This window comes from Gasterosteus aculeatus, chromosome 12 (assembly GCF_964276395.1).
Source record: "Gasterosteus aculeatus chromosome 12, fGasAcu3.hap1.1, whole genome shotgun sequence".
Taxonomy (NCBI): Eukaryota; Metazoa; Chordata; class Actinopteri; order Perciformes; family Gasterosteidae; genus Gasterosteus; species Gasterosteus aculeatus.
In genome coordinates, this window is record NC_135700.1 from 15,228,190 (window position 1) to 15,246,602 (window position 18,413).

The 18,413-nt window shown below is 44.4% G+C and overlaps 1 protein-coding gene across 1 annotated transcript; it reads left to right on the forward strand.

Moving 5' to 3' along the window:
- Positions 1-74: 74 nt before the first annotated feature.
- cenpf (centromere protein F) lies at positions 75-16,398 on the forward strand. Its single transcript, XM_078085079.1, has 37 exons — positions 75-170; positions 970-1,145; positions 1,321-1,446; positions 1,613-1,683; positions 1,852-1,988; positions 2,205-2,296; positions 2,380-2,653; positions 2,849-3,051; positions 3,199-3,324; positions 3,400-3,528; positions 3,969-4,091; positions 4,219-4,354; positions 4,447-4,576; positions 4,671-4,950; positions 5,118-5,324; positions 5,433-5,641; positions 5,764-5,893; positions 6,254-6,532; positions 6,635-7,222; positions 7,360-7,533; positions 7,688-8,514; positions 8,661-8,872; positions 9,114-9,243; positions 9,361-9,493; positions 9,701-10,057; positions 10,141-10,249; positions 10,427-10,632; positions 10,836-11,054; positions 11,365-11,508; positions 11,631-11,820; positions 11,910-12,007; positions 12,140-12,179; positions 12,320-13,458; positions 13,734-13,863; positions 14,072-14,749; positions 14,986-15,107; positions 15,540-16,398. Exons 2-37 carry the CDS (start codon positions 984-986, stop codon positions 15,690-15,692), a joined length of 8,463 nt encoding a protein of 2,820 aa, XP_077941205.1. The 5' UTR covers positions 75-170; positions 970-983; the 3' UTR covers positions 15,693-16,398.
- The last annotated feature ends 2,015 nt before the right edge of the window (positions 16,399-18,413 follow it).

Here is an 18,413-nt window from a genome sequence, read left to right on the forward strand (position 1 = left end):
GCCCCGCGATTACTGCAAGTAAACCAATCGAGTGCGTCGCAAGGGTGACGTCACATGTAGTAGCCAATGGGCGTAGAGCTCAGGGAAACGCTATTTGCTGCTGTGGAGTTTGAATTTTCAACGAGAAAAACCCAAACAGTTCGTATGTGATAGGAAGCATCGCGCCCAAAGTAAGTTTGAATATTTTAGTCTTTTAGCCTCCAGCGATTCATTTAGTGTTATTTATCGCTACCACGGGTACTTTCACAAGTTTGTTACGTCCCGCCGTTAATTGTTTTTTTGTTGGAAATATAACGTTAAATGTACGTTTTCTAAAATCATGGTCATCGCAGCGAATGTTTAACGTTACGTTAAAGCTAACGTAAAGTGAAGGCTACGTGCGTTAGGTAATCTCAGACGTATGTTTATCTGGCGTCAAAGGTACCGAGACGTTTAGTCTGGTGATAACATGAACGTTTCTTTAGCCACGGTGAGCTGTAACGTTCAGTAAGCTGACTTAGCTAACGGTTGCTAACTGCTATTGGCTAACTTCACAATGCCCCCACGCTGGTGAAATATAACGTTAGTTAACGTTAAATAGCAATACTAATAACGTTGAGTTAGCCTGTGGTGCCTTCTCTTTACAACTGAGGTTACGTGGATAATTACGATTTATAGACGTGCTCTTGTCATCGTTAATTAATCAGATTATTAGCGTTAAGTGAATGTGTAACAATGACGTCACATAACTTCACATTAGTTGAATTTGGTCGTAGAACTGAAGCAGAAGTCATTCAATGACTTCCTAACTTTCCCTGTCCAGTGGTCAGTGCTGTGCTGTTAGCATTACCATGTGAGAACACATGTTTTTATCCTAACAGAACATAGCAGTGACTCTAACGTTGCTTACTGGGGATCATATCATTGTCATAAACGAGTTGTTCAGTCAGTGTGCATATTGAAACATCTATATTATTGATATCTGGCCAGTCAGGTTATAAACCATGAGCTGGGCGGTGGAGGAGTGGAAGGATGGACTTCCAGGCAAAGCTCTGCAGAAGATCCAGGAGATGGAAGTCCAGTTAGACAAACTGAAGAAGGACAGGAACCAGAAACAGTTTCAGCTGGACTCCTTAGAGGCCGCCCTGCAGAAACAGAAACAAAAGGTCAGTTTTTAAGGGTAATGGTTGGATGGAGTGTTGGTAACTAAAACTGTAGGTGGTGAAATTACCATTGCATTGTCTCAACTTCACTTGAAAATCCACCATAAACAACACAGAAATAATCTATTTTGAAATCCATTCATTCATTCATTAGTTTTCCATGTTTCTCTTCCCCCAGGCGGACAGTGATCGTACTGAGACCGCTGCTTTGAAAAGAGAGAGCCAGTCCTTGGTAGAGTCCTGTGACTCTCTGGAGAAAGCCCGTCAAAAGGCTGTTCACGATCTTGGAGTCAAAGAACAGCAGGTGAGTTAGGGATTTTTGAGGGAAGAAGTCCTCTAAAGACTTTAGAGAAGTTACTAAGAAGTTATCATACCACTGATAATTAATAGCTGCTAAAAAACAAAACAAGTTTAAGCCTAAATGTTTAGAAAGAAAATAAACCATGACTAAAATGACTTCTTGAACCCAGGTGTGCTATCTGGATGGTCAGCTTAATTCCTGTAGGAAGACCATAGAGCGACTGGAGCAGGAGCTGAAAAAGTGAGTTCTGTGTTTGTTGCTAGGCATTGTAATGTGAGTAGAGAGGGTGTATTTATACTGGGACTTGTTTCTTTGTCAAGTACCGAGTGAGTCATAATCAATATGAATGGATATTTTAAACCATTTGACCTAATGGAAAAACGTCTTTCTCTGTTTCCATCTGCTCAGGTACAAAAGTGAACTGGATCGTTCGCAGTCTGCAGGCTCTTCCTCCTTGTCATCCTCCTCCTCTGAGCTGCAGCCCTACACTACTCCACAGAAAACGTTCTCTACCCCAGCCTCTGTCCCAGCCTGCAGACAGCAGGGTATGTCCTTTCGTTTCTAACCTGTGGAGCTCTATGTATTGTGTTTTTCAAATTTTCTTTAATCTTCTTTTCCCTTCCACTTCTTCCTGTTTTGTTTAGTTTATTAGTGCAACTAATGTCGTATTGTGGCTTCTCATCTACTTATATTACATATGTATCTGAGCTACTCTGGAGGAGTTTGGCTTTGTGTCCTAACATGATTATTGTGGTCTATAGATAATAGACTAGATGAGCTTCAGGAGAAATACAACCAGGAGGTAGAAGGAAGGAAAAGGCTGGAGACTGAGCTCAAAGTCCTGCAGGTCAAGGTACGCACATTATTTTATTATGTGGGTTTGTTTATTTTGTTAATTGTAATAGTTGACCTTAACATAAATCTTCTTTTTCTTAGCTGTTGAATCACTCCTCTGTGACTGTAAGCCACAAAGACATCGCTGCCCGCCAAGCTGGATCTTCCATTTTCCCATGGCAGCCACCAGATCAAGCCCACGGTCGCCAGTCTCAAGATGCAATGGAAACACCTCTGAAGAGGCGGGGAACGTCCCTGTGGGAATCCCATGAGGAGACGCCTATTAAAAGCAGCCAACGGATGAGCTCTTCTAGAGCGGCGCAGAGTCCCTGTGGCTCCTCCCATCAGATGGACCAGCTGAAGTCCATCAACCAAGGTGGACTGTTCACAGCTTTTTTTGACATTCATAGCTTCTAGTTATACTGTGTTTGGTATCTTTCCTGTAAAATATAGTCTTTTTAAGATTTTCCACATTTACTACCACTTAAAATAAAAAATATTTGCTTCTTTTTTTGAGTTAAATATCCTGATTATGTTCTCCCTCAGCAAGTGTTTACTGTTTCACCATCAGAGCTACGTGGCCGTGTGTCGGAGCTGGAAAAGAGTCTGTCCACTCAGGAGAAGGAAATTTGTGGCCACGCCTCCAGGCTTCAGGACCTACAAACTCAGCTGAACCAGGCCCGCAAAGAGCTGACTGAACGGGACAGAGACCTGGCCAAGACCACCCACGAGCTGAGCCAGGTCACAAACGAACAGCAGCAGGCTGTGGCTAAGGTACCATGATTGGTCCATGGATACTTCATAGACACAAGATACCTTTTTGGGGGGGTTCTGTTTCTGCCTGATTTACATGGTTTAATAATGCAAACTGGGTAAATCCTGACATTTGTAAATGACAGCTATTCTGTTTATGGTTCCCAGTGTTCATCAGTGGAGCAGAAGCTAAAGCAAGTCTCGGAGGAGATGAGCTGTCAGAGGCACAACGCTGAGAGCTGCAAACGAGCTCTGGAGCAAAAACTAAAGGACCAAGAGAGAAATAGTCAAAAGGTGCATATATTTGGAGACATAACATTATTTTATTTGGTTAAAACAGATTTTTAATATTTTAATCGTTTTATGCAGGAGCTAGCCCAGCTGCAGACTTCTCTCCAGGCTTTGGAACAGCAGCTGAACCAGACCAGAACCAAGCTGACCCAAGAGACTCAACAGTCCAAAAAAGACCACAATGTACTGCAGATGGATATGGAGAAGGTAACTTTGTGGGATCGCTCTTTTGCTCCTGAATCTACTCGCTAAACCTTCCCCGAGGGTGGCATTTAAACTCCTACTTGTTTTTTTTTTCATGTTATTCAGCAAAAATAATTTTCTACCTTTTTAATAGTTTGGTCAATTATGTCACTGTTGACACAATATTCACAGATCCAGATATAGTTTGAGAAGAGTGCAATATGGTTCAAGGTGTGCTTTTGAATTTGAGGCATTCCACTTCCCACAAAGCTGAAAACACTGACCGTTATCTTGGAGCTAACATTTGCTGAATGTTGAAATTCAATAGTAACTCCAGCTTTTGCCTCACCTGTCTGTTTAAAGGTATAGGGCGCTTGGCATTTGTGTCACACTTCTCACTTTTCACTCTTGTATGTACATCTCCCTCCTCATCTCAACTTTCCCCTCCTGTTGCTTTTCTCCAGATGTGCATCCAGAAGAGTCAGATGGAAAAGGAGGTAGAGGAGCAGAAACGGAAGCTGTTGAGGTCAGAGCAGAGCCTACAAGCCAGCCAGACCAAAGAGCAGGACCTCCGCAAGAAAATGGAGGTGTGGTTGCTTTGCATTCAGGATGGTGGATACTCCATTTTTTTGGACTTAATGTTGAGGTTTCTGTTATAGAGAGAGTGCCCTCCCGCACCTACATATCTGTCATTCCATATTTTCTTACCTACAGGAGATGCAGAAAGAAAAGAATATCGTGTCTGTCCAGCTGGACCAGAGTAGCAGGCGTCTGATTCAGCTGGAGGATGAGAAGAAGAATGCAGACCAGAGCTTGAAACGCACCCAGGGATTACTGGATGACCGTAAAGGTAAATTAGTTGTAGGACTAGCAATGACACCAGATGTTCTGGACAATTATTTCATGTATTATCATTTAATTCTTTGGCAATTTGCTCTTCAGCTAAATCAGAAGGACAGGCCGATGAGCTGAAGAGACTTCAGACTAAACTGGAGCAGCAAACTCGGGCTTCGTCCCAGGAGCTGGAGAACTTGAAGAAGACCGTTTCTGATGCCCAGGCCACTAATGACAGGTGAGCAGAGACCCAACAATCACTGATAGAAATATACAATGTATCATATTGAAATCACTTTTCAATTATTGCAAATTTATTTATCACATCGTAGATACCAGAGTGAACTGCAGAAGCTGAAGCAAGATCTAGAAAATCTGACGAACAGGTTGACGGTGAAGGAGAACGAGAGCCAAGAGCTGAAATCCAGTCTCACTGCGAGTCAGGCTGAGAGTAAGACACTGAAACAGGAACATCAAGCTCTGCTGGAGTGGAAGAAAGAAAAGGAGACCCTGATTAATGAAACTGAGGCTGTGCAAAAACAACTCACTGACAAAATTGGCCACTTGGAGAACAGCCTCGTCTCTCTGAATGAGGCTAATGATAACGTAACGGTAGGTGGCTGTGGCTCCCAATATATTCACTTGAATTATTAAACTGAGCTTGCATACTGAACCCTTTCCGTCATATTTTGCACACGGACATGCATATTTCAACAACCTGTTTTTTGTGAACCACAAAAACTTGTTTTAGATTTTTGCATTTGTTCTTGCTATTGTAGAAGCAGCTCTTGAGCATAGAGGGAGACAAGGCCAGCATGTCTGCCCACATTGATTCATTGAAGGGTGAACTTCTCAACAAGAGCACAGACCTGGAAGAGAGGGAGCATCAGTACAACGAGCTCCAGTCTAAATTCTCTGAGGCCGGACAGAAGAACATTAAAGACCTGGAGAATGTTGCTGTGCAAGTGGCTCAGCTCGAAGCACAGGTGATCCATTGTATTCTTTTATAATTGTACATTTTATGTTTATTAGCAATGCAATGAATAGCGATTGATTTTAAACTCTGCCTGGCACCTATTCTTTAATGGAAATAGGTCAAAGGTCTGGAGTTGCAGTTGCAAAAGGAAATGACCCGAACAGAGCAGGCTGAGAGAACCAACGTTGAGCTGCAGGACGAGCACCAGGCTGCCTGCGACCTGGTGCACTCCAAAGACCAGCTCATCGAGTTGGGCCAAGCAGAGACCAGCCAGCTGAGAGAGAGCCTCGCTCAAGCAACTGCACAGCAGGAGGAGCAAACTGCCAGGTGGGGTTTCATTTGTTGTTTAGGTCATATTTTTGAATGAACTCTGGAGCATTCTGGATGCTTTTGTTTCTTAAGGAAGACGTTTGATATGAATTCTCTCTTTTTTGCCTGAACTCCACCAGGTTGTCAGAGGAGAAGGCTGCCCTGCTGATGCAGTATGAGGAGAGCGTTTCAGCAAAGGTTCAAGAGAATGAGCAGCTGATGCTTCAGTTGGATGAGATTAAGCAAGAGCTGCTGCTCTCCAAAAACCAGGTGGGTTTTACTGTCCTGCATCAGTAACTATTCTAAACAGATTGCCATTCGTCTGTTCCTTTTATATATGTAGCCGTCTTTTTTTGTTCTCTCTCTCGGGGCATTCTTTGCTGACTTCAGTATTGTAAAGAATTTTAGTGTATTGTAAACAAAACAATGATGTTATGACCAAAGTATCTTTGCTTTCACTTTGCTTTGTGTCTTATTTATCAATGTCCCTAGAATATTCTTTGGATTGACGGTTTTAATCTAATCTTCTGATTTTGTAATCTTCCCCCCGATGTTTTTACATTATATTGTGTATTATTCATTACTTTTGTCTGAACCAGTAAAAGCTACAGTAGTTCTGTTTGTATTCAGGTCAGTTCAGTGGATCAGTTCCTAAAGGTCCAGGAGCAACTGGGAGCTGAGCTGCAGAAACAAATAAAGACGCTGTCAGACAATGAAGAGGAACACAAAAAGTTGCATGATCAGAAAACAGAAGAGCTTAAACAGTTGAAGGACGAACTGAAGGATCTGCAGAGCCACACTGAAGAGCAGGAGAAGCAGTTCAGAGAGGCCAAGGCTCACATTTTGTCCCTGGAGAAACAAAAGGATGAGCTAGAAAAGGCCGTTCTAGAGACACAGCAAGAGGCGAAGGTAAAATATTGCTCCAAATAATAAATGATATTTCAGTAGTTGTGCATATTGTCTATTACTGTGTACATCATGCTCTTTAACGTTCATTTATTTTTTATAAAGAACTTACAGCAAGCTCACACTGAGAACATAAACAACCTTCTGGAGCAAATATCTTCATTGGAAGAGAAGGTAACAGCAAGCAGAGACGCTGCAGAGAAGCTTCCAGTCTTGGAGCATGAACTGGCCTTGGTCAACCAGTCCAACGCTGACCTTAATAAGCACCTAGAAGCTCTTGAGAAGAGTCACTCCTCCACTATTGAAATCAAGAGCCATTTGGAGAACACCCTTACTGAGAAGGTTAATCTGGTCTTAACACTGGAGAAAGAAGTCTGTGAGCTCACAGAGAAGACGAACAAAGAAAAAGAGAGTCACGCTTTGGATGTTGAAAATCTCCTTAACAAAGAGAAGATCCTCAAAGAGAAGCTTGAAGCCGCCAGGAAATCTGTGACTGCTGCTAAAACAGAATTAAGTTCTCGACGGGAAGAGATCAAGACCATGAAGACGACTCTGTCGGCAGCATCCTGCGGCTTAGAAGAGAGAGACAAGACGATAAAGAGCCTGAAGGAGAAGCTGAATAAAGCCGAGGCAGAGCAGGCCAAAACGTCAGAGCTTCTGAAGGAGAAGATGGTTTCCATGAACAAAATCAAGGTTGGTTTCGCATTGATTCTTGGTCATGTTTTTGCCTCTTACGACAATCTTATTATATAGCGAAAATGGTACAACATTATCTTTAGGTTTTTAGGGTGGGAAGAAATTGCTGTATTTGTGTAATTCTTCATATTAAGGTACAACTGGAGATGCTGCAAATGGACCTGGAGGACAATGAGACGGTCATGAACTCGTTTGACGGTCAGTTGGAGGATCTGAAGGGAACCGTAGCGTCACTGGAGGCTCAGCTAGCTCACAACCAATCTCAGATGTCTGACATGGAGGCCAGGCTGGAGGACAGCAAAGCCCAGGTAGAGCAACTTTGTGCCACAGCGGTGATTTTCATTGTCATTCTTTGGAGCTCAATATTTTTACTCTTTCCATTGTCATCATTTTACTAGCTCCTTTTGCTCTGTAGTGAAGAAAGCTCTGTTTGGATTCAATCTGAACTCTTAACCTTTTCAGGTCTCTGTCTTGGAAACCCGGTTAGAGGAGGTCCAATCTCAGAACTCCGTGCTGGAGACACAGTATGTTACAGCTAAGGAGGAGCTGATGGAGAGGAGCTGGGAACTAACCCGTTTGGAAGAAGACACATTCAAACAAAAACAGCTTGAGGAGAATGTTGCTACTTTAGAGTCTAAACTCAGCCAGACTGCAGAGGAAAACATCAGGTTAGAGAAAACTCTCCGCCAAGCAATGGAGGACAAAGACAATAGTCTTAACCAGTTCCAACAGGAGAAGAACCACCTAGAGACTACTTTGAAACAGTTAAGAGATGAAAAGGAGCAAATAGAAACTGAGGTGATTCATACCAATGCAGAGAAAGCGCAGCTGGAAGCCAGTTTGGATAAGCTGTCTGAGGAGAACCGACATCTGCAGGCCGACATTCAGCAGCTAACCGAAGAAAAGCAGAAGATGGATCAAATGAACGTTGAGAAACGGGAAGCGGAATCGACCCTCAGACAAGTCATGGAGAAGAAAGCCCAACTAGATATGACCCTTAATCTGATTAATGAGGAAAAACTCCAGCTTGAGGCTAAACTAACGGAGCTAATCTCAGAGAAAAATAAGTCTGTAACTAACTTGAATCAAGTAGTTGAGGAAAAGCTGCAGCTGCAGGGTGACTGTAACGAGCTGACGGAAGAGAACATCAAACTACAATCTAGTGTGAATCAAGCGACTGAGGAGAAGCTGCAGTTACTAGAAAGAATAGAAAGGCTTGAAGAAGAGGTAGCTTCACTTAAAGAGCAACTCGAGAAGAGGGACCGGAGGACTGAGGAGGACAGAAAGAGGTACAGCACATATTTAGTTTTCACGAGTCACAAACCTGAATTCGTCACTGCCATTATTTCTGTATTTTAGGAAAAGAAATGTTTCCCTTTGCTCGTAACATTAGCTGTATTTAAAACCGCATCATTTTCATGTTAACGTTTGATAGGATCCAACACTTTGAGGCGGAGCTGGCCGAGCTGCACCAGAAGCTGGCGGGCTTGCAGAAGGAGCTGAGTGCGTTTGAGCTGCAGTATGACTCCCTGCTGGAGCAGGTGGCCCAACAACAAAGCGTCATACAGCAGCTCTCCGACTCACGGGAAACCCAGAAGGAGCCAGGAGAAAAAATCAGCTGCATGGAGACGGAGGAGACTAATGCTGGTGAGTGCACCCAATATAGATTAGTTACTCGTCTCGGCGATACGGCATAGAAATAATAGCTTAGATTTTCATTAAAACAAACCTGTTAAAGACAAATACATTATTAAACAAACTTGTTTTTTTGTTTTGTTTGCCTTTAAACAACGTCATATATGAGCTGATTCAATTGGTTTATCAGCCAGAATGAACTTGATTACATATATTCATAATGTAGTAGTAAGTAAATGCAATAATTCCCCAGCAGAACAGGCTGATGTGGAGCCAATTCCGAATACGAGCACCGATGCAGAATCCCTCCCAGTGAAGGAGCAGCTGAGCCCAATGTTAGCTGAACTAGGGGAAGTCGCACAACAGTCCAGTGAGGCTTTCAGGTATAAATATGATTGAATGAATGAATTTTCTAAAAAGCACAAACACAGAATAATGTGCTGTTGTATGTGTTTTATTAATTGATGAGTACATTTTAAATCTCCCTCACCTCTTGCTAGTGAGACAAAGCTGGTCTTCGAGGAGGACTTTGTTGAACAGGAGATGATCCAACAACTAGAGGAGGAAAGGGAGGCTTGTGTGGCCGATAAGAGTGTTAACAAGGAGCAACATCTACAGCAACCCTTGGATCAGGTAGAAAATTACTTAAACTGTGATTTCCCTTCAGTTGTGATGGTTTTTGGGGTACTTCATTGATTGATTTAGCATTTATGTAAACAAAAGTGCTGGTTGCTACTAATAATAGAACTAATGTGTGCTTTGCTTGATGAATGAAGGTGTTTTTGCTGGTAATCAAGGCCAGAAGAAGTCAGAGCTTGAATTTTGTCTTCTGTCTTGCAGCCTTCAGAAGACAGCAGCAGTACTGGAGATTTTCTTGGAAGTAACTCTGAAATATGCGATATTTCGCTCCCATCTTCCCTTGCTGGGGAGACCATCCGTCTGTCAGCAGCAGAGCCCTCCGAGGAACACAATGACCTCAACCATGATGAAATGATCCCAAAACAAGAACTCCAGGCCCTCCGCTCAGAGTACGAGCTGCTTAGTTCCAACCTCGCACTGAGAATGGAGTTGACTTCTGAGCTAGAAGTCCAAGTTCAAAACTTAGAAAGCAGAGTTCAGGCAGCAGAGGAGGAGGCACAGGGTGCCGCACATAAGCTGAAGATCGCTTTGGAGGAGAGGAATGTCAACGCCGACCAGGTAGGGGCAAGAAATAGCAAAATGCCACTTAAAGGATGAATTCCATTGTTACACAGCCACTGATGCCGCATACTCAATTTTAGATGGCTCAACTGTCAGAGGAGAGGGACACTTTAGGTCTGCAGCTCCAAACAACCAAATTCCAGCTGGACGATGTTATGGAGATGCTGGAAGGACTAGAAATGGCCAAAGGTAAATATTGACCCGTCGTACTACCTATGAGGACCATGCCACATTATTTAGACTATATTTCAAATGCCGCTTAAAGGTCATGGCACTGCAGGACTTACAAAGCAATGTGTTTACTTTAAGGTCCTCACTACGTTACTGCATGTTGGTATCTAACAGATATTTCCCTTGGTTGTGTAGGTGGATGGGACGAGAAATTCCTTCAGCAGGAGAGTGAGCTGAAGAGAGTTCGCTCTGAGAAAGCCAACCTGGAGCAGCACATCCTGGGCATGGAGTCTGAGCTGGAGACCTTACAGGGGGAGAAGAGCAAACTGGGGAGTGCGATGGAGACCCAGAGAAAGGCTTGTTCCAGCATGGAGCAGCAGATAGAAACCCTTAGAACAGAGGTGAGGACTCGACAGCCTTTGAGCTAAAACGTCAAAATACTGTGTGTATAAGAACTGACTTAATGTGCATGTATCATGGATTTATCAGTCAAAACAATATGTAGGCGTGATCATTTGCTTTTTCTTGTCCAAAATCAAAACATTGCAGATTTTTTTAGGCTTACTGATCAGTGCGGCATAAAACGTCTTAATTCTTTCTCCAGACAACCCAGCTGAGGTCTGAACTTGTGCTGTGCACTGAGGAGAGAGATGAACTGAACCAGTCTTTGGGCCAGTCGAGAGAGAAAGTTCACAGTCTGGAGAAGAGCAACTGTGACACCAGAAACCTGATTTCCATCCTGGAGGACGACATCAGAGCGGATAAGAAGGAGTATGACTCCCTGCAAAGCAGCATGCAGGAACTGAAGATAGAGAGGCAACAGGTATGTGTGTACCATTCAAGGAGTTCCTTGAGTAAACTATTATGAATGATATGGGTCATAAGAGGTTTGACCTCTTATGACTTGTTTGGGCCAGTCGAGGAGGCACAGAGTTCTTCTTTTTACTTTTCTGTTTTCAATTCAGAAAGTGGCAACATGGACAGATGGTTAACTGTCAACAGCCAACGTGAACAACAGTTTGGTTTAACGTTGTTTCTGATGGGGTCTGATGGAAGTCATGACATGTGGGATATATTGCAATGCATGTGAGAGGGTTACAGAGCTGATTCCCTTTTCTTCTCGTTCTCTGAAGCTGTTGGAACAGATTAAAGTTCTGCAACAGACGATGTCCCAACAAAGTGGAGAAAGACGGGAGCTTATCAGCCAGCTGGACAAGGTCACAATAGACCACACCTCGGCCAATCAAAACACTGAGTCCATGGTTGGCAAGATACAGGTAAAGGCCTTCCTCAAGAAAAAGTTCCCTTTTTATCTTGTTACTTGCCGCGCTTATACCAATAAACCCTCGGATGATTCGGATGCTCTTTAGCTTCTAATCCCCCATTGTTTCTCTTCAAGGCTTTAGAGGGAGAAGTATGCCGTCTCTCACAGTCTCTGGAGTCTTCTCTACTTGAAAAGGGAGAGATCGCCTCTCGTCTAAACTCGACACAAGAAGAGATCCAGCAGATGAGGACTGGTATAGAAAAGCTGCAGGTCCGCATCGAGTCGGACGAGAGGAAGAAAAAGAAGATGGGCGAGCTCCTCAAAGGTGGCTCTCAACATCCTCCGAACTCGCACATCCTCTTGACTTTTGTGAGGTGTTGTTGTCGGTCTAATTGTGAGTCTTTACTTTTCTAGCTGCCCAGAGGAAGTCCGACTCATTGCATGATCGCATCGAGGCCCTGGAGCGAGAGAAGGAAGACCAAGAGCAAAGTCTAGAAGAAGCTGTGTTACAGGTATTCTGTTGTGAACAAATGTATGTCTGAGAAAAGTAACTAATTTGTCTGAGCGTTTTTACAATTGACTGGATAAAATTCCCGTTTGAGCGGGTTGCCTTTTTTCTAAAGTGTTTTCTCCTTCTAAAACAGGCCGAAACAGCCAAAGCTGAGCTGGAGGAGAAAAGAGAAAGGTACATTTATATTTCGCTTTGAAACCTTTGCTATGATTGGGTGTTTTTCCTTATAAGCTAATAGTAAAATATTAGCTGTTTTGAAAGCACAGCATCACATTTCTCCTTCCTTGCTCTCATGCTGCTCTTTCTGACCCTCAGGTGGAGGAGGAGAAGAGACAGCTCCGCGAGAAACTATCAGAGCTCTCTGCCAAGCTGGAAAACCTTCGGTCTGAGAAAGACCAGATGGAGAGAGAGCTGGAACCAAAGAACCGAGAGATCGAGGACCTGAAGGCCGCTAAGGAGGACCTGGAAAGGGGGTTGGAGAGGGCCGAGGTGGACAGACGGGAGGAAGAGGAAAGACAGAAACACAGGGTGGAAGAGCTGACGAAAGGAATGAGAGAGGAAGCGGAAAGGCTTACGAGTCAAATGGATGACCTGCGGTCACAGCTGTTGGCCTCTCAGCAGACCGAGATCTGCCTTGAAGAAAAGCGAGCCGAGGCGGAGGGGGAGAAAGAGAAAATACAAAACCTGCTGGTGAAGATGGAGAAAGAAAAGACGTCTCTGCAGTCTTCTCTGGAGGAGTACGAGACGGAGGGCGAGAGGCTCCGCTCTGAGGGAGAACAGTGGGAGAAAGAGAGAGAAACTTTGAGGGCAAGAATTGGGTCTTTGGAGGAAGAAATGAAGGAGCTTGAAACACTCATGAAAGCTAAAGAAGAAGAGCGAGATGTGTTGGAGAAGGAGGCTCATCAGAGGCAGGCCTCATTACAATCCATCTCGTCCATCATGGTGGAAAAGGAACAGATGGAAGAAGAAAATACCCGACTGGCAGAGGAGAAAGAGCAACTGCGCTCGACCCTGTTTTCAGTAGAACAGGAGAGAGAAGATCTGCGCTGCACTTTGTCGTCTGTTGAAGAAGAGCGAGAGAGACTGGAGCGCGAGAGGGGGGCGTTAGCCCACGAGAAGGAGGAGCTTCAGTCCAGTCTCTCCTTGGTAGAAGAGGCGAAATGTAACCTGCACCAGACTCTTTCTTCATTGGAGGAAGAGAAGAAAAGAATAGAGGAGCAGAAAGGGGTGTTGGAGGCTGAAAAACAAGAGATGCAGTCTTCCCTTTGTAAGAGTGAAGCGGAGAAAGAGAAACTATCATCAGCTCTTTCTTCACTGGAACGAGAGAAGCAACACGCCGAAGTAGAGAAAGAGAAACTTACAGAAGCCCAGGAGGCTCTTCGGTCTACAGTTGCTGCTTTAGAAAAGGAGTTGGAAACATCCAAATCGTCTTCTCGACATCTCAGCGAGCAGGTACACCGACGCGTGTTGATCTGTCCAAACATAATCCATCTCAGCGAATAATGATCCCCGGTTCTGATCATGTCTTTATCAAAAGCAGGCACTTCAGTCCACAACACATTTCAGCTCTGCACTTTTTCTTCAATACTTGTTGTAAAGAGTCTTGGATGAGCCGTGAACAATGTCATGTAAAAAGTATGCTGGCTTTCTGTAGAGCAGTTGTGTCTACTTGGCTGTCCAAAAAGTGTGTTAAAACCACTTTACCCTTTTGTCTCCACCCATCCAAGGTGTCGAAGCTAACATCTCAGGTCGCCCGGCTGTCTAAGGAGAGGGACTCTGCGCTAAGCAAGATGGGTCTCTGGATGAAGACCTGCAAACAGGTGGAGCAGGAGAAGCAAGCGCTGTTGGACAGCCCAGGTGTGGAAACGCATTTAAGCTTTTTGTTATTATTTGACTTTAACTTAAAGTCATCAGACTGACTTAAAATCTCGCGGTGGTTTGGCATCAATTTGTTTTACTGGTTGATTTGACTTTGATGCTCAGACCTGCATTTTACCCTGAAAACGTGGAGATTAAATCCGGCTCTAATTGCTAACTTTATTATTGTAATTCCTTTTTGTCACAGGTGAAGGAAAGCGCAGTGAGGCGATGCAGACTGAGGGGAACCAGCTGAAGATGGAGGCAGAGAAGAGGAAGAAGGAAATGGAAGACCTGACCACTGCCCTGCAGGAAAAGCAGGTGGAGGCAGAAGCCAAAGAGAAAGTGGTGGAGGAACTTAAGTTTGCCCTCGATGGGAAGAAGAAGGAGTTGGAAGAGAGAAACTCCGAGTTGGGGCTGATGAAGAGCGAGTTGGATGAACTGAATAAACAGCTGGAGGAGAAAAGCAAGGAGTCGGATGACAGCATTGACAAATACTGCGGCTTGATGGTTAAAGTCCACAAGCTGGAAGAGTCCAATGATGCGCTGACAACCCGGCTGGAGCAGCTCACCGCTACCCAGCGCGCTAACAAAGCCAATGTCCCGCCCAGCAGCACTGACGATACTCGCCGCCTGCGGCGCTCAGGCCGGAAGTCTTCCTCCAACGCCGAGAACACTGCTCCTTCCACACCTCAGAGGTCTCCTCAGAGTTCGTCTTCAGGGAAAAGGGCTCACCGGGACATCAGTAATAAAGACAGTGCCCAGGAGGCCCTGCTCAACCTGACTAAGAAGATCAAAGCCACCACAGTCTGTACACCCCAACCGAGAAGAGAGCACAACGACGAGGAGTTCAAACCAGAGGGACTCCCCGAGCTGGTGCAGAGAGGTACGTTCTGTGTGGTGATCTAATGGATGATCTCACCCTCAGTTCACCAGCAGCAAGAAGAAAAGGCTCCTCTAGTTTTCTGTGTGTTGTAGTGTGAGTCTTAGTTTTATCAGTCTGCCCCCTCATGCTAGTTTGATTATTTGTGTGTGTGTGTGTAAAATGAATTGTGTAGTAAACAAAAATGACATATGAATGGTTGTGAACAAAGCACATCTCATCACTGCTGCTCTGCACAGGTTTTGCTGACATTCCTCTGGGGGAGGCCAGTCCATTCATTGTGAGAAGAACCACAGTGAAGCGCTGCAGTCCTCGACTGGCTGCCCGACAGACTGCTTCCACATCTGGATCTGACGGCAATGTGAGCAGGAGCATCCATCACACACGCATTGCCAGCCTGCGGCATCTTGCAGCACAAAATGAACATGCTTTAAGACAGATAATCATGTCCCTGCATTATACGATATAGTCCGTCCCATGAGGAGGTCTGTGTGAAGCACACTATATGGGTACTGCACATTCCTCCAGTCAGCCGATTTTGTGTTTGTTTGTTACAACTGGCCGTATTCCACCGGTGATTCTCACTCGGCGTGTCCCGGGAGCACGACACAACCATGTTATGGCCGACGTATTGCTCAGAACACGCGGTAGCGCCGTGTGACGGTGTCTGTGAGCGCTTCTCCGAACCGCCATGCTTCCGTTGGCGCTCGCTCGGGTGTTGAATCTTTGTTCCACGTTGTTGTTTTTTGTCTTTTGCTAATGTTGTCGTTCGTCTCTTGCTCTTCACCCACAGACTTTGGGATCAGTACCTTTCCAGAGTCCTTTGGCAGAGAGCTCCAGCAGGAAGTGTGTCTCCCCGAGCGAGGAAGGGAAACTTGCACATAGTTTTCTCCAGAGACCGGAGCAGGCCGACGGAGAACAAGAAGGCAACTGTCAAGTCCAGTAGATCGATGGATACGATGTACATACACATGCACATTCAAAGATACACAACGCATGGATACTTTTTCTGAGGACACTTTTTTTATTTTCTAAGTAACACTTTTCTTTTTGGGGAGGAGACGGGAGTGTGTAGGTGTGTGTCGATGTCTTGGTTATTTTTCCTGTTTGTCATTTTCTTTCAGGACTTCAAAAGACATCCCTAGAATTTAATTGTCTAACTTAAATCGGCAATATTTTTCAAACCACTTTCTTTTTTGTGCACTCCGTTTTCATGCGTCTTTCATCAAAGCCGTCTTTGAAATGTCAGAGGTGTTGTACAATCAACAAGAGCCTGTTTGTTTACATGCGGAGGGATCGTAAACCATCTTTGTTTGTTCCTTTGTCTGTGTAACGGATCGACTGGTTGTACTTGTTTCCTTTGCTCTGTGTTTGTGATGTCCTGCCTTTTGTACGCGGTAGATGATGTACGTCAGCTACGCGTCAGGCACCTCTCAGCCTTGTAACTTATATAGTGGCAGCTACCAGTTTGTAGAATTTTTTTAAAATGTATATTTTTCTTTTTAAAGATTTTAAACCTTTTCTGCCTTATTATTTTTTTTTTTTAATTGAATGCAAGTTTGCATTTTTTATGTAGGTGTAGTTAAATGTTATTGATCCTTGTACATTGTTAATTGCCGCTTTTCTATATACTAAAACGTAACAGCTTTAAAGCTTGTGTGGTCTCTTTCTTGTGTGCGAGCCTTGTCTGCTGCTGTTATTTACTAACTTTTGAAAGGATACAGGAGGTACAGTGGTGTAAGCACACACTGCTGTACGTAGCTGCGTACTGGTACACCGCAGCCTCTGCTACCACCAGGTGGAGAGCCTGAGCCATATGGAGGAAAGATGTTTGACAGGTGACCATCAGTGCAGAATACGCCTCAGGCTGGCGGTAAAGACAAATGAGACAATTGAATACTCCTCAGGATAAATAGTCCAAGTTGATATCTGGTTTCCATCATGGTCTTGGTCAGGCACCAGCGGCGCGCAGCCTTTTTTAATAAGGCTTCTCCTCATCCTCATAAAGGTCACAAGCAGTTGTACTGCAAAAGACGACCATCCGTCGCTGAATTTAACATCTACATTTCTGATTTATTTTTTTCCACATGTTTCTAGGGCACAAAAGCGATGCACGCTCTTCCAGAACATCCCCCTGCTGATTTAAAGCAGCTTTTATGCCACACGTATTACCTTAAGTGGCGTACATGCTGACTGTGACAATACAAACCCGCGGGGTGCTGTGGCAGAGGTAAAATGCCCGGAAGTGATTGATTTCTCCGAGTGAACCTGTGCAATAACGTCTACGCTGAGCTTTTGATCAATACAATTGATTTCTCTGGTGCCTGGACGTTAGCATTTGCGGTATCGACGAATGTCGACCCTTTGACCCCCCCTTGCTTGTCCACGTTAAGATGGGACACTGACATCGGTTTCTTCTTAGAGCGTCACTGAGGTTTTCCCGCCCACCTGGTTTGTCCGGTCGCCCGTGCATTCCCGTCCCTGCACCGCGCGGACGTGAGTGCGTGGGCGGCGGGCCTCGCTGGGGTTGTGGGAACAGAGACGAGAGGACACAGTCACACACACCTCAGAGCGGATACTGTCCTGCTCTGATGTCTCTGGCTGGAGCTGCGAAACGGAAGCCGCAGTGCCAGAACCAACTCTGGACGAGGACACGGGAAATGGGGAGATGGGCCCGCTGAGCAGTGTTATCACTGGCACTCGGACTGGAGAGTGTGTGTGTGTGTGTGTGTGTGTGTGTGTTTGTGTATGCGCGGGCGTGTGTGTGTGTCTGTCTTTAAAACTGACAGACTGACCGACCGTCAATCCCCCTGCTGTATGCATGATTTGTCCCATTCTTCACCAGGCAACACTGTGTAAGCAGCCGTTCTCGGGGCGAAGAGGGAGTCGCTGACAGGAAGTGCCGACCGGGTTGTATGAACAGGACCGAGGGGAAGAGACACACCCCAGAGTGAGACTAATGGTTGTGCATTTTAAATGGTGTTAACCAAGTCATGCAATCTGCAATGTTAAAATGCAACACTGAAGTAGCTTTTGAAGTGGGAGGGAGGTATAAATATGGACTTTAGCAACGCACCAACATGGGTATCACTTATAGATTATTATCGATCACTGTTTGACCAGTAATGAGATATTATCAAAGGCTGTTAACTGATATATGAAACAATAAGAAGTGTTACACTACACCACAAACAGCTTTGGGGTAGTACTGCACTTGTTTCTAGGAACAGCTTAACAATGGCTGCAACAAGTTAGAAATAATGTAGAAAAATGTGCTTTTTCAGTACTTCAATTTAATTATTTATTTTTGCAAAAATTGGAAAACGAAATCCATGCATCCAACATTTTTCCAAATGCCCACAACTTTTGCTTATGTGGCCTAATTGGAATTTTTATTTCATTTTCGGGGCATACAGAATAAATGTCTTTGATAAAAATATTATTTTAAGCATATTTTCGGTTGAGTTTTCTGACGTGCGTGTCCTTTGCACATAATGTGTGAAGTAACAAATCTGACAATAATGGCAGTTTTTTTAAAGCTGGCTTAGGTAGACGGGCCACTTTTGGCAAGAAAAAAATGTTTGGCTTTAGGGTCCACCGTATTCTAAAGGCATTTGTCAAATACTCCCATGATTGTGGTAAAATGTAACAAATATCATGTTTCTCA